The 21,095-nt window shown below is 44.1% G+C and overlaps 1 protein-coding gene across 33 annotated transcripts in view; it reads right to left on the minus strand.

Moving 5' to 3' along the window:
* Positions 1 to 21,095, minus strand: part of LOC129831212 (H-2 class I histocompatibility antigen, Q10 alpha chain-like) — a 35,517-nt gene that overhangs the window by 8,182 nt on the left and 6,240 nt on the right. For 2 of the 33 annotated variants that reach the window (XM_055894350.1, XM_055894344.1), the window contains 7 exons: positions 17,631 to 17,675; positions 16,335 to 16,379; positions 15,415 to 15,459; positions 9,168 to 9,212; positions 8,247 to 8,291; positions 2,663 to 2,701; positions 2,408 to 2,479 (listed from right to left, as the gene is read on the minus strand). In XM_055894350.1, coding sequence (XP_055750325.1) covers positions 2,408 to 2,479; positions 2,663 to 2,701; positions 8,247 to 8,291; positions 9,168 to 9,212; positions 15,415 to 15,459; positions 16,335 to 16,379; positions 17,631 to 17,675 — 336 coding nt within the window. The remainder of the gene's footprint in view (positions 1 to 2,407; positions 2,480 to 2,662; positions 2,702 to 8,246; positions 8,292 to 9,167; positions 9,213 to 15,414; positions 15,460 to 16,334; positions 16,380 to 17,630; positions 17,676 to 21,095) is intronic. The other 31 variants (XM_055894367.1, XM_055894353.1, XM_055894374.1 and 28 more) reach the window with 28 other exon arrangements.

The raw sequence follows: 21,095 nt of genomic DNA on the forward strand, positions 1-21,095 counted from the left end.
CAAAGACAATGGAGTCTAAAAGGTAACAAGTTAGAACCGGAACGGAAAAATACTCCTTGCAAACTCAGAAAACCTTGGGTTCAAATCCAGCGAGATTTTTTTGTTGTCTTATTCTGAAATAGATTTATAGAATAAGACGAAAGGGTGGATGGGTCACGGGAAATTAGATGGGAGTTAATATTGGGAGTAAGTGTCAGTAGAGTTTGAGAGAATCAATTCTGTCAAGCGATAGCATTGGGGTTACCAAACCTAAAATGACCTTTTAAAATGTTTGTTCATGAACATGAAGGGCATTGCAGTGCCATAGTTACGGAAAATCATGGGGAAGAGAAGCCAGTCATTACGGGAGTAAATTGCTACTCGGTGGCGAGATAAATGTCGCTGTGTATAAGGGTAGTACATGCTAAATAAAAGATGAATAACCGTTGGGGTAGATAAAAACAAACAATTAATGACTGGAGGGAGGACAGTGGACATTATGTTTTGTTTGTAATTAAAACCTTTGGGTTTCTGATTAAGATGTAGTATAGTGAATATTAACGAAATGTACACTTTCTCTTCCAGGAGAATGTGGGTAGTCATTTGCTCTCATCTTGGTTCCCAAGACTATTGTCTTGGGAGAGCAATTAGTGAAATTCTGCAATATTATAAGTATAAAGGTATCCGGATTCGGCCGTAGAGGGAGATCCTAGCCAAGTAAGGCCTGGCCACTAGTGTGTTTTTGCTCTACGTTTTTGTTTTTAAATGGTTTAAAAAAGTACAGGGACAGAAAAGGGACAGAAAATACTTAATGGTGTTGAATGACCTTTGTCCTGAATTTCTGGAGATCAACCTCACTAGAAATGATAGACAGTAGGATTTTTAAGTGACCATTACCTTATGGGATACAATTATTTCCTTACGGAATTATCGATAGTTGTAATTCAAATTGGATGTTAATATTCTAATTTGTTTATTTTTGATTTAATAGGCAGGGTTATTATTTTGGTTCTTGTTTCTGTTTTGATACAAATTTCACCAGATTGAGTATGTTGTATTGTCGGGATCTCTCCCTAAGGGTTAGCGCTCTAACTCCCTGACCCGGTAGCTGCGGTGAGGTCGACAGTATGATAAGGGAGTATAAGCCAATTTAGAAAATGGTTTCAACAGTGTGTGTGGTTATGCTCTTTGACATTTGTTTTATGAATGTTGTATTAAGGAATTAGGTAGGTAATACTTGTCATACGATAAATAGTTATTTGAATTTTCTGAATCAGAAATGCCTTAAACTGTTGTTTCGCTCTGTCTTCTCTCAAGTCATGGTAAAGGTGAACACAGATGGTGTCTTGATGCATGGCACGGATCATTTGACCAATAACAGTGTGAACCTCAACCTAACTAATCGACTGAAGAAATAGTGATCAAGGAGTTCAATACGGCCCTGTCCTGCACCACTACTATGGAGACCTGAGTCTGAGCCATCAACCGGTGTACGAGTCCGGAGAGCGTGCATGTGAAGTGAGTATGGAGAGAGATCATGTTCAAACTCCTATCATGCTGCTGGTGCACTGGTGGGACAACAAAGCAGACAGAATGGACTGTGCCGAATGATGGTGGCGGCTCAGGTGAGAGATTCGTGTGCTTGGGACATTTGGATTATTCCCCAGAGATTGAAACCGGGACATTATCATGGGCCATCAACTGTGACAGGCACGAGTTCCATATGTGCCGTTGGGAAGATAAACTGTAACGCTATCTGAAGAAGAAAATGAAGATATGTCAGAAAATAAGTGCCGGGAAAAAGGGAGGGCGTGGTCAACTGTACCTGTAAAATGATTTAGGGTTGCCCTAAACTGTTTATTTGGGGTATCAGGTTGAGTTTAGAGGTCTATACACTGGGAAATGCATGGTAATCTAGGTTTAAAATGCATTGAGATACAGATCTGTCATTAACTTGTCAATCGCGACAGTTAAACAGGGACGAACGGGGGCCGTCATGAGAAAAGTTAATATCTGTAATATAAGTAGTACATACTGTTTATATGTTTTCCCTGTTTGTAAATGTACATTCTAACAGTGTAAGTTGAGGGACTCGAATTTGAGTGGTAAGACTCAACGTTGATGGATCCTGTTCAAATGTAACATGATTCAAGTTAAACTGTAATTTGTATCCTGTTTAGTGAATGATTACTGTGAGTATTAATGGAGTTTATCCATTAAACTGTGTAAATACTAATTTAGAAAGGTTGACCTAATCAGATATGAGGAAATTGCCTAGGATCAGAGAGCAGGGTCAGGCCCAGGAGCAGCATGTAATTCCTTCTTATTTTATGCTATCTTCATAATTACCTTGGGGAAATCATTTTTGTATTAATCTGGGACAGTTGGAGAAGAGGTGAAAGAAGGGTTGATATCCATCTAGACTTACTTCCATTAAGCAGCATCTTAACTTCCTCCTCACTGGCTCCGTCTGAAGACCTTGCCTTCTGGCTGCCTTGACCTGAAATAGTGGCAGAGGGAAACGGTCTTTCTACAGTCTCAAAATAATTAGTAAACAAATAGAATCTAATTCTTTGATTGATATTATGTATGCACACGACTGACTGAATGTCGCTTTAGATACGTCTGTCTATTTTTATTTATTTATTTATTATTATTATGGGTCGAGGGAATATTAGATTACCAGAGTCTGATGAGTTGCTACTTCCATCCTCATATTTGCCTAATAAAAAGGAGAAAACACAGTCCCTAATTTCACTCTAAATATGCTAACAAAGACAAACATAAACAAGATGTTCCATTCTTCCATATTTTTGTTCATAGTGTTATTGACCAAATACTTATTTTCCACCATAATTTGCAAATAAATTCATAAAAAATCCTACAATATGATTTTCTGGATTTTCTTTTCTAATTTTGTCTGTCATAGTTGAAGTGTAGTTGAAAATTACAGGCCTCTCTCGCCTTTTTAAGTGGGAGAACTTGCACAATTGGTGGCTGACTAAATACTTTTTTGCCCCACTGTATATTGATGAGGGGGAAAAAACGATTTAATCAATTTTAAAATAAGGCTGTAACGTAACAAAATGTGGAAAAAGTCAAGGGGTCTGAATACTTTCCGAATACGCTGTATAAGATAAAATAGTTTCCAGATCATTAATTTAATTCACTTCCTGAATTGAAAAGTACCCTACTAAAATATGTTACATTTACTTTTCCCCCTTTTCACATTTAACTTCAGTGTTATAATAATCATACTCAGTACAGATAATTTATTGGTTAAAGTTCATGTGTCATGTTGTTCCCCACTAGGTTGTTGAGTGTGTAAGGGCTTTTAACACTAGAACTGCCTGGCCTTTCAGCATATAAGTACCAGATAGAGAACGTTGCCAGGCGTCCCGTTTAGCATATGCATAAGATGCATTTCAACCTGCAAGGTGCGCAAACATGCTTGATAATTAAATGCTTAATAAATAAATGCTTGATAATTAAATGCTTGATAATTAAATGCTTGATAATTAAATGCTTGATAAATAAATGCTTGATAAATAAATGCTTGATAATTAAATGCTTGATAATTAAATGCTTGATAAATAAATGCTTGATAATTAAATGCTTGATAATTAAATGCTTGATAATTAAATGCTTGATAATTAAATGCTTGATAAATAAATGCTTGATAATTAAATGCTTGATAATTAAATGCTTGATAAAGAAATGCTTGATAATTAAATGCTTGATAAATAAATGCTTGATAATTAAATGCTTGATAATTAAATGCTTGATAAATAAATGCTTGATAATTAAATGCTTGATAATTAAATGCTTGATAAATAGTGCATTAACTATTGTAAAGGATTAATTGCATGAAGAAGTATTCATGGAAATATATATTAAAAAAGAACAATAGTTTTGTTTGGGTAGTCAAGGATATATTTTGTATAATTCTATAAAGTCATAGAATAAAACGTAGGCCTATCGTCTATTTTTGTTTCCCTTACAATAAAAAAACACTACAGTGTAATCAATTTGATCACCTTTATTTGTAGATGTGATTAGTAATAAAGGCCAGTTACAGCTTCTTTTGAAAAAGTAGAAACTAAAAATATGATAATAATAATAGAACCAGCCAGGTGTGCAGGTGAATTATTTGCTGTATTTCTAAACAAAGGATGCAAACACTCGTATTACATCGTGAGTGTTGCTTTACCACTCTCCATCACAGATGTGGACTAAAGCTCCGCTGGTATGTTGTTTTGCGCAGAGGGGGGCAGCTCCCGCCTTTGTTTGTTCACTGTTCTGAGCGGGCTAGTCTTCTTTGCAATCAACTTGTCTGCCAGGGAAATTGATGTGAACATGGTCACATTTCTGCCTTCGCCCATGTTAAGGCTCCATGAGTCTCAAACCACAGTCTCAGACCGTCGCTCACCCGCTAGCCTGGTTTCATCTTCCTCAGATATGGAAAGCCATTGAGCAAGGACTTGGTTTTGACATCGGTGGCTAACCAGAACTTAAAACCTCTACCACTTCTCTCTCCCGGATCCGGGATCCTCCTCATCAAAAAAGCTGACTATCATAGCCTAGCCTAACGGGACAGGGATATCATATAATATAATTTTCATGAAATCACAAGTCCAATACAGCAAATGAAAGATAAACATCTTGTGAATCAAGCCATCATTTCCGATTTTTAAAATGTTTTACAGCGAAAACACAATATGTATTTCTATTAGCTAACCACAATAGCCAAAGACTCAACCGCATATTTTCACCATGTTTCTACCGCATAGGTAGCTATCACAAAACCGACCAAATAGAGATATAATTAGTCACTAACCAAGAAACAACTTCATCAGATGACAGTCTTATAACAATACATTCATGTTTTGTTTGAAAAATTTGCATATTTGAGGTATAAATCATAGTTTTACATTGCAGCTACCATCACAAATAGCACCGAAGCAGCCAGAATAATTACAGAGAGCAACGTGAAATACATAAATACTCATCATAAAACATTTATGAAAAATACATGGTGTACAGCAAATGAAAGATAAACATCTTGTGAATCCAGCTAATATTTCCGATTTTTTAAGTGTTTTACAGCGAAAACACAATATAGAATTATATTAGCTTACCACAATAGCCAAACACAAATGCATTTATTCACCGCTAAAGGTAGCTATCGCAAAAACCAGCAAAAGATATAAAATTAATCACTAACCTTGGACAACTTCATCAGATGACAGTCTTATAACATCAGGTTATACAATACACTTATGTTTTGTTCGAAAATGTGCATATTTAGAGCTGCAAACCGTGGTTATACATTGTGAATATGTAGCATCGATTCACCTGAATGTCCGGAGCTATTTTGGACACTCACCTAATCTGACCAAAGAACTCATCATAAACTTTACATAAAAATACTTGTTGTATGGCAAATGAAAGATACACTGGTTCTTAATGCAACCGCCGTGTTAGATTTTTTAAAATAACTTTACCATAACAAACGACTTGCGAGACAGCGCTCGCCAAAACGGCAGAGAATAGGAATCAACATTTTCCACAGAAATACGAAATAACATCATAAATTGTTCTTACTTTTGCTGAGCTTCCATCAGAATCTTGTACAAGGAGTCCTTGGTCCAGAATAAATCGTTGTGTGGTTTTAGAATGTCCATTTCTTCTATCTAATTCGCGCCACAATGCTAGCCAATGTTCCCATTTTCTCTCGACGCAAAGAACGGAAAACTCCAAAAGTCCCAATAAACGTTGAATAATCTGATAAAACTCGGTTGAAAAAAACCTACTCTACGATGTTATTATCACATGTATCAAATAAAATCAGAGCCGGAGATATTCGCCATGTATACCGAACGCTTTTCAGAAGACAATATCGAGGTGCTTCGCGCGCCTTGGTAGACAAAGGAAATTCCTGTCCTGCCACTCCAAAAGCTCTTGTTCGACCTCAGATCAAGCTAGACACCCCATTCCACCTTCCACTGCCTGTTGACATCTAGTGGAAGGCGTATGAAGTGCATGCATATCGATAAATATAAGGCAATTTAATAGGCAGGCCCTGAAACAGAGCCTCGTTTTCAGATTTTTCACTTCCTACTAAGAAGTTTGCTGAGAAATTAGTTCTGTTTTACTCACAGACATAATTCAAACAGTTTTAGAAACTTCTGAGTGTTTTCTATCCAATAGTAATAATAATGTGCATATTGTATGATCTAGAAAAGAGTACGAGGCCGTTTCATTTGGGCACGATTTTTCCCAAAGTGAAAACAGCGCCTCCTATCGACAAGAAGTTTTAACTGAAGTCAAATGCACCATTATCACTTTCTATCGGGTTTCTATCACCCATTGACGACAGAATAGCATATTTTAATTTTACGTTTATTATGTTACTAGTTTTTGCTTAGTAGCCAGAGCAATGCTGCCTGACAAGTGGTCATGTGCTGAATGCATGGACAACACAGATATTCTTGTAAAAAGTGACATTTGGAAAAAGAGCTGCACCTCTTGAATTTTGAGTTACTTGAAAAAGGTAAGTCTGATAGAAACTGCAGAATATGCTCTTTCAGATACTATATAAAAATCACAATGTTTTACCTGCAAGTGACTCTGAAGGACAATTTGATAAAGCGATGCTTCGTTCCCTGCCAAGATGCGCCCATCTCTTCATGTACAATTTGATTGGCCTAATATTCTCTCTCCTCAAGTTATTGTCAACTGAATCTTGTCCACAGGCTAACTCTTATTATGTATGAAATTAGTTTTGGTATAGTTTAGGTGTAGTTTCGATGGGCCGGCTGTGTGGCATTGGCTGACTGGCATTGTTTGTTTCCTGCTCATCAACCTGGATAATAGTCAAGGATATGTTTAACATTATTCTAAAGGCTGCAACATGTAGCATGTTTTACTTTCCCTTCCATTTGATTAGTAATAGAGTTATAGTAAATAAAACAGTCCCATAAGAGCGTAATTTTACAAAGTAAAATGTAAACGAGAATGGGATCAATTTAGGCCTAATTTGAATTCGATTGTGAAGTGACTTGTACAACTATCGCCTATTTATCCATTTGTCAATCATTCAGTGAGAAGAGAGAGACGCATTAGCACCTGGCTGGCTACAGCACATTGTCTTGGCAGATTAAGTCAGGAATAGTTGTAAAAAGGCTCTTAATACTTTTCTGTTTATAATTTCAAAATTCTGACAAATGAGCAGTGTAAAATACAAACATTTAGGAAGAGTCAGGGAAGGAGCAGGACATAGCTTTTTTGGGGAGCTGAATCTTTTTACCTACAAAATCAAACGTCAGTGGCCGTTGGCCTATGGCAGTTCTAGTGTGAATTCTTAGTTCTTGATTATGACTGATTTTAGGTGCAAAACTCTAGAATCTAAAAGGGTTCTTTGCCTGTCCCCATAGAAGCCTTTGAAGAACCCTTTTTGGTTCCACAGAGGGTTCTACATGGAACTGATGGGTTTGACCTATAAACTTCAAACATCCTTAATCATGTCACAGAGGGAGAGAGAGGAAAGCAGGATGTGTAAATACTGTCAGAACATGTTATTGTTAGACATCGGGATACTATGGGAAGGAGGGGGGCCACAGACTAGTACAAGTCAACAGGACAGCTATGAGTGGGGAGAATTAAGGAATGCGGAACCAAGTCAGCTCCAATGAAGTGAGAAAGAACAGTCATCACTGAAGTTCTGCCTAGCAACAGAGATGTACTGGCTGACCATATGTGTGAGGAGGATACTCCGCGTAGGAAGGGTTAAATACCAGTGCTTGTGTAAATATGTTTTTTGTTTTATGCATCTGTGTGACCCAGTGGGTGAATACACTTGGTTGGAGCTTTACTAATCGTCTGTGAGTTTTACTTGGTTCATTTAGAACCTAACAAACTCAAAAGGGTTCTATCTGGAACCAAAAAGGGTTCTCTTATGGGGACAGTTGAAGATCCCATTTTTCTAAGAGTGTACCACATGATTTGTGATGAAGGTGATAAAAGTAACCTTTGCTATTAAATGCAAACATGCCAGGTCTTATTGTATTGTTCCTTAACCTGCCTTTGGAAAACACCTTGAAGACGTATTTGCTTAAATGCCAGGAATTCATGTTAGAAGTCAATCATTCTTATTTGTAATTATAATCTTCCCAGAAAATAAAGAAATTGAACCTTTGCTGCTTATAGCAGCTATTATAACAGTAAAACATAATATGTCCTCGACAAGTTTTGAAATAATGTCTTACTTGATGTGGTGGTCAAGTTCGAATTGGTCGCTCCATTCCCATTGCCTGAAAGTAACAGAGTCATGTGAACAGAATAACTTTGCAAGTACATGGTTAAGTCTGATTCATTGATGTTGTGCTATATACTGATCGGTATTGTCCAGAACAACATGTAGACAATATGAGGCCAAACTATCCATCAGTATGGGAACATGATTGATGTGTAAAAACATGGATTGGATGGGCTGTCATTCATTTAATCCTCACAAGACGTTATTAAATCAATGCAAATGACCATCATGAGTTGACCCATCATTTAACACATCCCAACCAGATCATTGGTATTGCTGTGCTACAGCTATACATGTCAGACTTCTAGGGTTAAAACGCATTATAATACATCAACAGTACCATTTAGAAGGGTCTGGATCCCAGGAGGTGGTAGAGCTTCTTGTCCCCATAGGAGAACCCTTTGAAGTAACCTTCTTGGTTCAAGGTAGAACCCTTTTGGTTCCAGGTAAAACCCAATTGGGTTCCATGTAGAAACCTTTCCACAGAGTTATACACGGAACTCAAACGGGTTCTACCTGGAACCAGAAAGGGTTCTACCTAGAACCAAAAAGGGTCCTCTTATGGGGACAGTTGAAGATCCCATTTTTCTAAGAGTGTACCACATGATTTGTGATGAAGGTGATAAAAGTAACCTTTGCTATTAAATGCAAACATGCCAGGTCTTATTGTATTGTTCCTTAACCCGCCTTTGGAAAACACCTTGAAGACGTATTTGCTTAAATGCCAGGAATTCATGTTATAAGTCAATCATTCTTATTTGTAATTATAATCTTCTCAGAAAATAAAGAAATGGAAGCTTTTCTGCTTTTAGCAACTATTATAACAGTAAAACATAATATGTCCTCTACAAGTTTTGAAATAATGTCTTACTTGGTGTGGTGGTCAAGTTCGAATTGGTCACTCCATTCCCATAGCCTGAAAGTAACAGAGTCATGTGAACAGAATAACTTTGCAAGTACATGGTTAAGTCTGATTCATTGATGTTGTGCTATATACTGATCGGTATTGTCCAGAACAACATGTAGACAATATGAGGCCAAACTATCCATCAGTATGGGAACATGATTGATGTGTAAAAACATGGATTGGATGGGCTGTCATTCATTTAATCCTCACAAGACGTTATTAAATCAATGCAAATGACCATCATGAGTTGACCCATCATTAAACACATCCCAACCAGATCATTTGGTATTGCTGTGCTACAGCTATACATGTCAGACTTCTAGGGGTAAAACGCATTTGTCAGGTTTTGGCCAAGACTGTTCGGGTTTTGGTCACTAGATGTCCCCATTGCACCTTTTTTGTACCTTTTGTTTTTCTTGCTCTAATTATTGTTTGCACCTGTAGGTCATTCCCTTGTTAGTATTTAAACCCTGTGTGTTCCTCAGTTCCTTGCTCAGTGTTTGTAAGTTAGCACCCAGCCCCAGCCCAAGCCTTGTTTTATACAGATATTTCTCTTGTTGGATTTTCCAGAGGTTCTCTGGTTTAGTTCTTGTGTATTATTTGAGTAGTCTTTTGAGGTTTGTTTTTCCCTGCTGTTTTTTACCACTTTGTGGAGTTTCTTTTGTATTTTGGAGGATTTCCATTTTGTGCCTCTTGGCTTTATTTTTGGACATTGTGGATTTAGTTTCTTTGCCTGAAGATTTTGTCCTTTAATTAAACCACCATCTCTAGTACTGCTGTGTCTGCATCATCTTCTGGGTTCTGTCGATTATTAGTGACTGTATCTCGCACCGGGTCCTGACAAACACTGAGCCATTATAATGAACCCAGAGGCAGCCAGTACCCAGGATTTTTTTCCATGCTGTCCCACCACGAGGGGACTGTCCAACGCCACGAAGCTGCTCTGGTTCAGCAAGAGGCCTTAATGGCTAGACATTCTCAACTTCTGTCAGAGATGCTGACTTCCATAAAGCAGATTTCGGATCGACTTTCCCCGGCAACCGCTTCTGCTCCAGTTCATCCGATTCAAGTGCCCCTGGCAGTTAACCCCCTGGCTGAACCTCGTCTGCCGCCTCCCCAACGGTTCTCAGGGGATCCGAGTGTTTGTAAGGGGTTTTTCACCCAATGTTCTCTCTCCTTTGAGCTGCAACCATCGTCGTTTCCCACCGACCGGTCCAAGATAGCATATATCATCACCCTGCTGTCGGAAAAAGCCCTAGCCTGGGCTACTGCTGTGTGGGATGCCCAAAGTCCCTGCTGTGCCAGCTACTCTACCTTTGCTGAAGAATTCAAGCGAGTGTTTCAAGGTCCTACCAACGGCCCTGACTCAGCCAAACAGCTCCTGACTCTCCGCCAAGGTCGGCGCAGCGTGACGGACTATGCCATCCAGTTCCGCACTGTGGCAGCAGCAAGTGGCTGGAACGACGAGGCGCTCACAGTGTGTTTTTTGAAGGGTCTTTCTGACACCATCCAAGATGAACTGGCCACTCGGGAACCACCGGACAACCTCGAGTCCCTTATCAAGTTGGCTTCACGCATAGACCAGCGTCTGAGAGAGAGAGAACTCAACCATAGACCGCTCACCCTAGCTCCTATCGGTTCCAGCTCCGAGTCTCCACCTTTATCCTCGCTGGCTCCACCAGAACCCATGCAGGTTGGACGCATCTCCCAGGCTGAGAGATACCGCCGGATGAGGGAGCGATGCTGTCTATATTGCGGCAAACCGGGCCATTTCCGCTCCACGTGTCCCGGGCTCCAGGGAAACGCACTCTCCCGTGCAGGCCTGGGAGGACTGTAACGGGAAACATAACCTCCTCCCATCCATCCAACTCCCGCCTGCTCATTCCAGTTACCCTTTCCTGGGACGACCACAAGTTTTCTCTTCAAGCCTTGGTAGACTCTGGAGCCGCAGGTAACTTCATGGATGGGGTCTGGGCGAAGGAGAATGGCGTTCCTTCTGAACCTCTAAGTGACCCCATAAGGGTTACTACGTTGGATAGAAGCCCTTTGGGATCTGGACTTGTTACTCGTGCCACTACCCCCTTGCGACTTTCAGTTTCCCAACACCAGGAAGTGATGAACTTTCATCTGATCTCCTGTTCCGAGTTCCCTCTCGTCCTTGGTTATCCCTGGCTTCACAGCCATAACCCTCACATCGACTGGTCTGTGGGCACTATCAAGCAGTGGGGTCCTACGTGCCAAGCCACTTGTATCTTCCCGAGTTCCCAGAGTTCCCCTTCCGAGTCTCTAGAATCCATCGACCTGTCCCGAGTTCCCGAGTGTTACCATGACCTCAAACTGGTATTTAGCAAACAGAGGGCCACCAAACTACCACCCCATAGACCTTACGATTGCACCATCGACCTGTTTCCGGGGACCTGCCCTCCCAGGGGTCGGATCTTTTCCCTTTCTCCTCCCGAACGAGCTGCTATGGATACCTACATCAAGGACGCTCTGGCAGCAGGCCTCATGCGTCCATCTACCTCGCCGGCGGGAGCAGGGTTTTTCTTTGTGGCCAAGAAAGACGGTGGATTACGACCTTGCATTGACTACCGGGGACTTAATGCCATAACCGTCCGTAACCGCTACCCGCTACCCCTTATGGCCACAGCCTTTGAGCTGCTCCAGGAAGCAGTTGTCTTCACTAAGCTTGACCTGCGGAACGCATACCATCTTGTGCGGATCAAACCCGGGGACGAGTGGAAGACCGCTTTCAACAACCCTACTGGTCACTACGAATACTCGGTGATGCCCTTAGGCCTGACCAACGCCCCGGCTGTGTTCCAAGCGCTCATAAACGATGTGCTTAGGGATATGCTTAACATCTTCGTGTTTGTTTACTTGGATGACATCCTCATCTTTTCGAGCTCCCTTCAAGAACACACTAAGCATGTCAGACAAGTGCTCAAACGCCTCCTAGACAGCCATTTGTACGTTAAGCCGGAAAAGTGTGAATTCCATTCCTCTCGAGTACAATTCCTAGGATTTATAGTGGAACCCGGTGGAGTCCAGATGGACCCCAAGAAGGTAGTGGCGGTAGCGGATTGGCCCACCCCCAAGTCCGTTAAGGAAGTTCAGCGTTTCCTGGGCTTCACCAACTTTTACTGCAAGTTCATCAAGAACTTCAGCTCGGTGGCAGCCCCTCTCTCAGCTGTAACCAAGGGTGGCAACACAAGGTTTCTGTGGGGAAGAGAAGCTGAGACGGCCTTCCAAGGACTCAAGCAGCGCATCCTCTCTGCTCCCATCCTGACACTACCAACTGCGGATGAACCTTTTGTGGTGGAGGTAAACGCATCAGAGGTTGGGGTTGGAGCTGTCCTGTCTCAGAGGGGTGAAGACAAGAAGCTTTATCCTTGCGCCTTCTTCTCTCACCGGCTTACCCCGGCCGAGAGGAATTACGATGTGGGGGATCGTGAACTCCTAGCGGTTAAGATGGCATTGAAGGAATGGAGACACTGGCTCGAGGGGGCTTCAACCGTTTCAAGTGCTTACGGACCACAAAAATCTGGAGTATATCCAGCAGGCGAAGCGGTTGAACTCCAGACAAGCTCGATGGTCTCTTTTCTTCAGCCGATTTCAGTTTATCCTCACCTATAGACCCGGGTCGAAGAATCTCAAACCGGACGCCTCGTCACGAATCTACTCTCCTGCCATTCGAGAAGATACTGACATGACTGTCCTTCCGGCCGCTAAGATCGTGGCTCCGATCTCGTGGCAAGTGGAGGATTCCGTGAAACAAGCTCAAGCCATCGAACCGGGCCCTGGAGGAGGTCCTGCTAATCGGTTGCTTGTTCCCAAGGCAGCAAGGTCCCAAGTCCTTCTGTGGGGGCACTCCTCTCGCCTCACCTGTCACCCGGGCGTAGGTCGCACCTTGGAGTTCATCCAGCGTAAGTTCTGGTGGCCCACCATAAAAGAAGACGTTGCCACTTTCGTCAAGGCCTGTTCCGTGTGCTGCCAGGGCAAATCTTCTCACCTCCGCCCTCAAGGACTCCTTCACCCTCTATCTATTCCCCACCGACCCTGGTCCCATATCTCGTTGGACTTTATTACTGGCCTTCCTCCGTCCCATGGTAATACTACGATCCTAGTCATCATCGACAGGTTTTCTAAGGCGGCCAGGTTTGTTCCCTTGACCAAATTACCTTCTGCCAAGGAAACAGCTGAGTTGGTGATTAACCATGTGTTCCGAGTCTTTGGGATTCCGCAAGATATGGTTTCCGACAGAGGTCCCCAGTTCGCCTCAAGGTTTTGGAAGGCCTTCTGCCAACTCATAGGGGCCACGGCCAGTTTATCTTCAGGGTACCAACCGGAGTCCAATGGCCAAACTGAGAGGATGAATCAGGAGCTGGAAACCACCCTCAGATGCATGGTTTCCAACAACCCGTCCACATGGTCATCCTTCATTGTTTGGGCCGAGTACGCGCACAACACTTTGTGCTCCTCCTCCACTGGTATATCCCCGCATGAGTGTCAGTTTGGCTATGCGCCTCTATTGTTCCCGGACTAGGAGGCAGAAGTCAGAGTGCCTTCAGCCTCGAGGTTCATCAGACGCTGTCAGCTTACGTGGAAGAAGGCACGTCTTAATCTTCTGCGTTCCTCTCAGCAGTACCAACGACAAGCCAACAGACGTCGCCGTCCCGGTCCTACCCTGTACCCCGGCCAGAGAGTATGGCTCTCAACTAAGAACTTACCACTACGGGTGGAGTCTCGCAAGCTGTCCCAGAGGTTCATCGGTCCCTTTAAGATTGCCAGGAGAGTCAATCCCGTTACTTTTCGCCTGCACTTACCCAGATCCCTTAAGATCAATCCAACATTTCACATTTCTTTATTAAAACCTGTTGTTTTTTCTCCCCTTATCCCGGCAGGCAGACCTCCCCCTCCGCCCCGTGTCATCGGTGGCCAGTCGGCTTATACCGTCCACCGGATACTGGATTCCCGCCGGGTGCAGCGGTCCTGGCAGTATCTGGTGGACTAGGAAGGCTACGGTCCCGAGGAGCGCTCCTGGGTTCCTGCCAAGGACATACTGGACCCTGACCTCATTCGTCAGTTCAGGACCCTCCACCCTGAGAAGGCTGGTAGGAACGTCAGGAGCCGTTCCTAGGAGGGGGATTCTGTCAGGTTTTGGCCAAGACTGTTCGGGTTTTGGTCACTAGATGTCCCCATTGCACCTTTTTTGTACCTTTTGTTTTTCTTGCTCTAATTATTGTTTGCACCTGTAGGTCATTCCCTTGTTAGCATTTAAACCCTGTGTGTTCCTCAGTTCCTTGCTCAGTGTTTGTAAGTTAGCACCCAGCCCCAGCCCAAGCCTTGTTTTATACAGATATTTCTCTTGTTGGATTTTCCAGAGGTTCTCTGGTTTAGTTCTTGTGTATTATTTGAGTAGTCTTTTGAGGTTTGTTTTTCCCTGCTGTTTTTTACCACTTTGTGGAGTTTCTTTTGTATTTTGGAGGATTTCCATTTTGTGCCTCTTGGCTTTATTTTTGGACATTGTGGATTTAGTTTCTTTGCCTGAAGATTTTGTCCTTTAATTAAACCACCATCTCTAGTACTGCTGTGTCTGCCTCATCTTCTGGGTTCTGACGATTATTAGTGACTGTTTCTCGCAACGGGTCCTGACAGCATTATAATACATCAACAGTACCATTTAGAAGGGTCTGGATCCCAGGAGGTGGTGGAGCTTCTTGTCCCCATAGGAGAACCCTTTGAAGAAACCTTCTTGGTTCAAGGTAGAACCCTTTTGGTTCCAGGTAAAACCCAATTGGGTTCCATGTAGAAACCTTTCCACAGAGTTATACACGGAACTCAAACGGGTTCTACCTGGAACCAGAAAGGGTTCTACCTAGAACCAGAAAGGGTTCTCTTATGGGGACAGTTGAAGATCCCATTTTTCTAAGAGTGTACCACATGATTTGTGATGAAGGTGATAAAAGTAACCTTTGCTATTAAATGCAAACATGCCAGGTCTGATTGTATTGTTCCTTAACCCGCCTTTGGAAAACACCTTGAAGACGTATTTGCTTAAATGCCAGGAATTCATGTTATAAGTCAATCATTCTTATTTGTAATTATAATCTTCTCAGAAAATAAAGAAATGGAAGCTTTTCTGCTTTTAGCAACTATTATAACAGTAAAACATAATATGTCCTCTACAAGTTTTGAAATAATGTCTTACTTGGTGTGGTGGTCAAGTTCGAATTGGTCACTCCATTCCCATAGCCTGAAAGTAACAGAGTCATGTGAACAGAATAACTTTGCAAGTACATGGTTAAGTCTGATTCATTGATGTTGTGCTATATACTGATCGGTATTGTCCAGAACAACATGTAGACAATATGAGGCCAAACTATCCATCAGTATGGGAACATGATTGATGTGTAAAAACATGGATTGGATGGGCTGTCATTCATTTAATCCTCACAAGACGTTATTAAATCAATGCAAATGACCATCATGAGTTGACCCATCATTAAACACATCCCAACCAGATCATTTGGTATTGCTGTGCTACAGCTATACATGTCAGACTTCTAGGGGGAAAACGCATTATAATACATCAACAGTACCATTTAGAAGGGTCTGGATCCCAGGAGGTGGTGGAGCTTCTTGTCCCCATAGGAGAACCCTTTGAAGAAACCTTCTTGGTTCAAGGTAGAACCCTTTTGGTTCCAGGTAAAACCCAATTGGGTTCCATGTAGAAACCTTTCCACAGAGTTATACACGGAACACAAACGGGTTCTACCTGGAACCAGAAAGGGTTCTACCTAGAACCAAAAAGGGTTCTCTTATGGAGACAGTTGAAGATCCCATTTTTCTAAGAGTGTACTACATGATTTGTGATGAAGGTGATAAAAGTAACCTTTGCTATTAAATGCAAACATGCCAGGTCTTATTGTATTGTTCCTTAACCTGCCTTTGGAAAACACCTTGAAGACGTATTTGCTTAAATGCCAGGAATTCATGTTAGAAGTCAATCATTCTTATTTGTAATTATAATCTTCTCAGAAAATAAAGAAATGGAAGCTTTTCTGCTTTTAGCAACTATTATAACAGTAAAATAATATGTCCTCTACAAGTTTTGAAATAATGTCTTACTTGGTGTGGTGGTCAAGTTCGAATTGGTCGCTCCATTCCCATTGCCTGAAAGTAACAGAGTCATGTGAACAGAATAACTTTGCAAATGTCACGTTCCTGACCTGTTTTCTGTTGTTTTGTATGTGTGTGATGGTCAGGGCGTGAGTTTTGGGTGGGCATTCTATGTTGTGTGTTTCTATGTTGGTTTAGGGTTGCCTGGTATGGCTCTTAATTAGAGGCAGGTGTTTTGCGTTCCTCTAATTAGGAGTCATATTTAGGTAGGTTGTTTCACTGTGTTCGTTGTGGGTGGTTGTTACCTGTCTCTGTGTTCTGCACCAGATAGGTCTGTATCGGTTTTGCACGTTTGTTATTTTGTAAGTTGTTTGTAGTGTTCACTTGTTCTTATAATTAAACATGTTGAGCACTGGCTACGCTGCATTTTGGTCCTCTCCTTCACCCCAGGAAGAAAACCTTTACAGCAAATACATGGTTAAGTCTGATTCATTGATGTTGTGCTATATACTGATCGGTATTGTCCAGAACAACATGTAGACAATATGAGGCCAAACTATCCATCAGTATGGGAACATGATTGATGTGTAAAAACATGGATTGGATGGGCTGTCATTCATTTAATCCTCACAAGACGTTATTAAATCAATGCAAATGACCATCATGAGTTGACCCATCATTAAACACATCCCAACCAGATCATTTGGTATTGCTGTGCTACAGCTATACATGTCAGACTTCTAGGGGTAAAACGCATTATAATACATCAACAGTACCATTTAGAAGGGTCTGGATCCCAGGAGGTGGTGGAGCTTCTTGTCCCCATAGGAGAACCCTTTGAAGAAACCTTCTTGGTTCAAGGTAGAACCCTTTTGGTTCCAGGTAAAACCCAATTGGGTTCCATGTAGAAACCTTTCCACAGAGTTATACACGGAACACAAACGGGTTCTACCTGGAACCAGAAAGGGTTCTACCTAGAACCAAAAAGGGTTCTCTTATGGAGACAGTTGAAGATCCCATTTTTCTAAGAGTGTACTACATGATTTGTGATGAAGGTGATAAAAGTAACCTTTGCTATTAAATGCAAACATGCCAGGTCTTATTGTATTGTTCCTTAACCTGCCTTTGGAAAACACCTTGAAGACGTATTTGCTTAAATGCCAGGAATTCATGTTATAAGTCAATCATTCTTATTTGTAATTATAATCTTCTCAGAAAATAAAGAAATGGAAGCTTTTCTGCTTTTAGCAACTATTATAACAGTAAAATAATATGTCCTCTACAAGTTTTGAAATAATGTCTTACTTGGTGTGGTGGTCAAGTTCGAATTGGTCGCTCCATTCCCATTGCCTGAAAGTAACAGAGTCATGTGAACAGAATAACTTTGCAAATGTCACGTTCCTGACCTGTTTTCTGTTGTTTTGTATGTGTGTGATGGTCAGGGCGTGAGTTTTGGGTGGGCATTCTATGTTGTGTGTTTCTATGTTGGTTTAGGGTTGCCTGGTATGGCTCTTAATTAGAGGCAGGTGTTTTGCGTTCCTCTAATTAGGAGTCATGTTTAGGTAGGTTGTTTCACTGTGTTCGTTGTGGGTGGTTGTTACCTGTCTCTGTGTTTGTGTTCTGCACCAGATAGGTCTGTATCGGTTTTGCACGTTTGTTATTTTGTAAGTTGTTTGTAGTGTTCACTTGTTCTTATAATTAAACATGTTGAGCACTGGCTACGCTGCATTTTGGTCCTCTCCTTCACCCCAGGATGAAAACCTTTACAGAAACACCCACCAAACCAGGACCAAGCAGCGTAGCAACGGGGAGCAGCAGCGGCCCAGTACACAGGACTACTGGACACAGGAGGAATGGTCTTGGGAGATCATGGACGGAAAAGGACCCTGGGGAAGGTTTGGAGAGAATCGCCGCTCTCGGGAGGTGAAGGAGGCAGCCACAGCCCAGGAGCGGTGGATTGAGAAGGCAGCACGTAAGAGAGGCTGGAAGCCCGAGAGGCTCACCCCAAAATTTCTTGGGGGGGGGGGGCTAAAGGGGAGTGTGGCGAAGCCGGGTTGGATACCTGAGCCAACTCCCCGGGCTTGCCGTGGAGTGAGAGAGCGTCGTACTGGTCAGACACCGTGTTATGCGGTAAAGCGCACGGTGTCCCCAGTACGCGTGCTTAGCCCAGTGCGGGCTATTCCACCTTGCCGCACTGGGAGGGCTAGGTTGGGCATCGAGCCGAGTGCCATGAAGCCGGCCCAACGTATCTGGTCTCCAGTACGTCTCCTCGGGCCGGCGTACATGGCACCAGCCTTACAGGTGGTGTCCCCGGTTCGCCTGCATAGCCCAGTGCGGGCTATTCCACCTCGCCGCACTGGCAGGGCTACGGGGACCATTCAACCTGGTAAGGTTGGGGAGGCTCGGTGCTCAAGAGCACGTGTCCTCCTTCACGGTCCGGTATATCCGGCGCCACCTTCCCACCCCAGCTCAGTACCACCAGTGCCTACACCACGCACCAGGCTTCCAGTGCATCTCCAGAGCCCTGTTCCTCCTCCACGCACTCTCCCTATGGTGCTTGTCTCCAGCCCAGTGCCTCCAGTTCCGGCACCACGCACCAAGCCTCCTGTGCGTCTCCAGAGCCCAGTACGCACTGTTCCTTCTCCCCGCACTCGCCCTGAGGTGCGTGCCCTCAGCCCGGTACCTCCAGTTCCGGTACCACGCACCAGGCCTAGAGTGCGCCACGAGAGTCCAGTGTGCCCTGTTGTTGTTCCCCGCACTAGCCTGAAGGTGCGTGTCCTTAGCCCGGTACCTCCAGTTCCGGTACCACGCACCAGGCCTACAGTGCGTCTCAGCCGGCCAGAGTCTGCCGTCTGCCCAGCGGCGCCTGAACTGCCCGTCTGCCCAGCGGCGCCTGAACTGCCCGTCTGCCCAGCGGCGCCTGAACTGCCCGTCTGCCCAGCGGCGTCTGAACTGCCCGTCTGCCCTACGCCGTCTGAACTGTCCGTCTGCCATGAGCCTGCAAAGCCGCCCGTCTGCCATGAGCCTGCAGAGACGCCCGTCTGCCATGAGCCTGCAGAGACGCCCGTCTGCCATGAGCCTGCAGAGACGCCCGTCTGCCATGAGCCTACAGAGCCGTCCGCCAGACAGGAGCCGCCAGAGCCGTCCGCCAGACAGGAGCCGCCAGAGCCGTCCGCCAGACAGGAGCCGCCAGAGCCTTCCGCCAGACCGGATCAGCCAGAGCCTTCCGCCAGACCGGATCAGCCAGAGCCTTCCGCCAGACCGGATCAGCCAGAGCCTTCCGCCAGACCGGATCAGCCAGAGCCTTCCGTCAGCCCGGACCTGCCAGAGTCCCTCAGCCCGGACCTGCCAGAGTCCCTCAGCCCGGACCTGCCAGAGTCCCTCAGCCCGGACCTGCCAGAGTCCCTCAGCCCGGACCTGCCAGAGTCCCTCAGCCCGGACCTGCCAGAGTCCCTCAGCCCGGACCTGCCAGAGTCCCTCAGCCCGGACCTGCCAGAGTCCCTCAGCCAGGACCTGCCAGAGTCCCTCAGCCAGGACCTGCCAGAGTCCCTCAGCCAGGACCTGCCAGAGTCCCTCAGCCAGGACCTGCCAGAGTCCCTCAGCCAGGACCTGCCAGAGTCCCTCAGCCAGGACCTGCCAGAGTCCCTCAGCCAGGACCTGCCAGAGTCCCTCAGCCAGGACCTGCCAGAGTCCCTCAGCCAGGACCTGCCAGAGTCCCTCAGCCAGGACCTGCTGCCCCTTATCCCGGTGCTGCCCCTTCATTTAGGTGGTTTTAGTTGGAGGGTGGTCATTGGGAGGGGGATACAGAAGCGGGGAGTGACTATGGTGGTGTGGGGACAGCGTCCGGAGCCTGAGCCACCACCGCGGTCAGATGCCCACCCAGACCCTCCCCTGGACTTTGTGCTGGTGCGCCCGGCGTTCGCACCTTGAGGGGGGGGTTCTGTCACGTTCCTGACCTGTTTTCTGTTGTTTTGTATGTGTGTGATGGTCAGGGCGTGAGTTTTGGGTGGGCATTCTATGTTGTGTGTTTCTATGTTGGTTTAGGGTTGCCTGGTATGGCTCTTAATTAGAGGCAGGTGTTTTGCGTTCCTCTAATTAGGAGTCATATTTAGGTAGGTTGTTTCACTGTGTTCGTTGTGGGTGGTTGTTACCTGTCTCTGTGTTTGTGTTCTGCACCAGATAGATCTGTATCGGTTTTGCACGTTTGTTATTTTGTAAGTTGTTTGTAGTGTTCACTTGTTCTTATAATTAAACATGTTGAGCACTGGCTACGCTGCATTTTGGTCCTCTCCTTCACCCCAGGAAGAAAACCTTTACAGCAAATACATGGTTAAGTCTGATTCATTGATGTTGTGCTATATACTGATCGGTATTGTCCAGAACAACATGTAGACAATATGAGGCCAAACTATCCATCAGTATGGGAACATGATTGATGTGTAAAAACATGGATTGGATGGGCTGTCATTCATTTAATCCTCACAAGACGTTATTAAATCAATGCAAATGACCATCATGAGTTGACCCATCATTAAACACATCCCAACCAGATCATTTGGTATTGCTGTGCTACAGCTATACATGTCAGACTTCTAGGGGTAAAACGCATTATAATACATCAACAGTACCATTTAGAAGGGTCTGGATCCCAGGAGGTGGTGGAGCTTCTTGTCCCCATAGGAGAACCCTTTGAAAAAACCTTCTTGGTTCAAGGTAGAACCCTTTTGGTTCCAGGTAAAACCCAATTGGGTTCCATGTAGAAACCTTTCC

Source organism: Salvelinus fontinalis, chromosome 32 (genome assembly GCF_029448725.1).
Source record: "Salvelinus fontinalis isolate EN_2023a chromosome 32, ASM2944872v1, whole genome shotgun sequence".
Classification (NCBI taxonomy): domain Eukaryota; kingdom Metazoa; phylum Chordata; class Actinopteri; order Salmoniformes; family Salmonidae; genus Salvelinus; species Salvelinus fontinalis.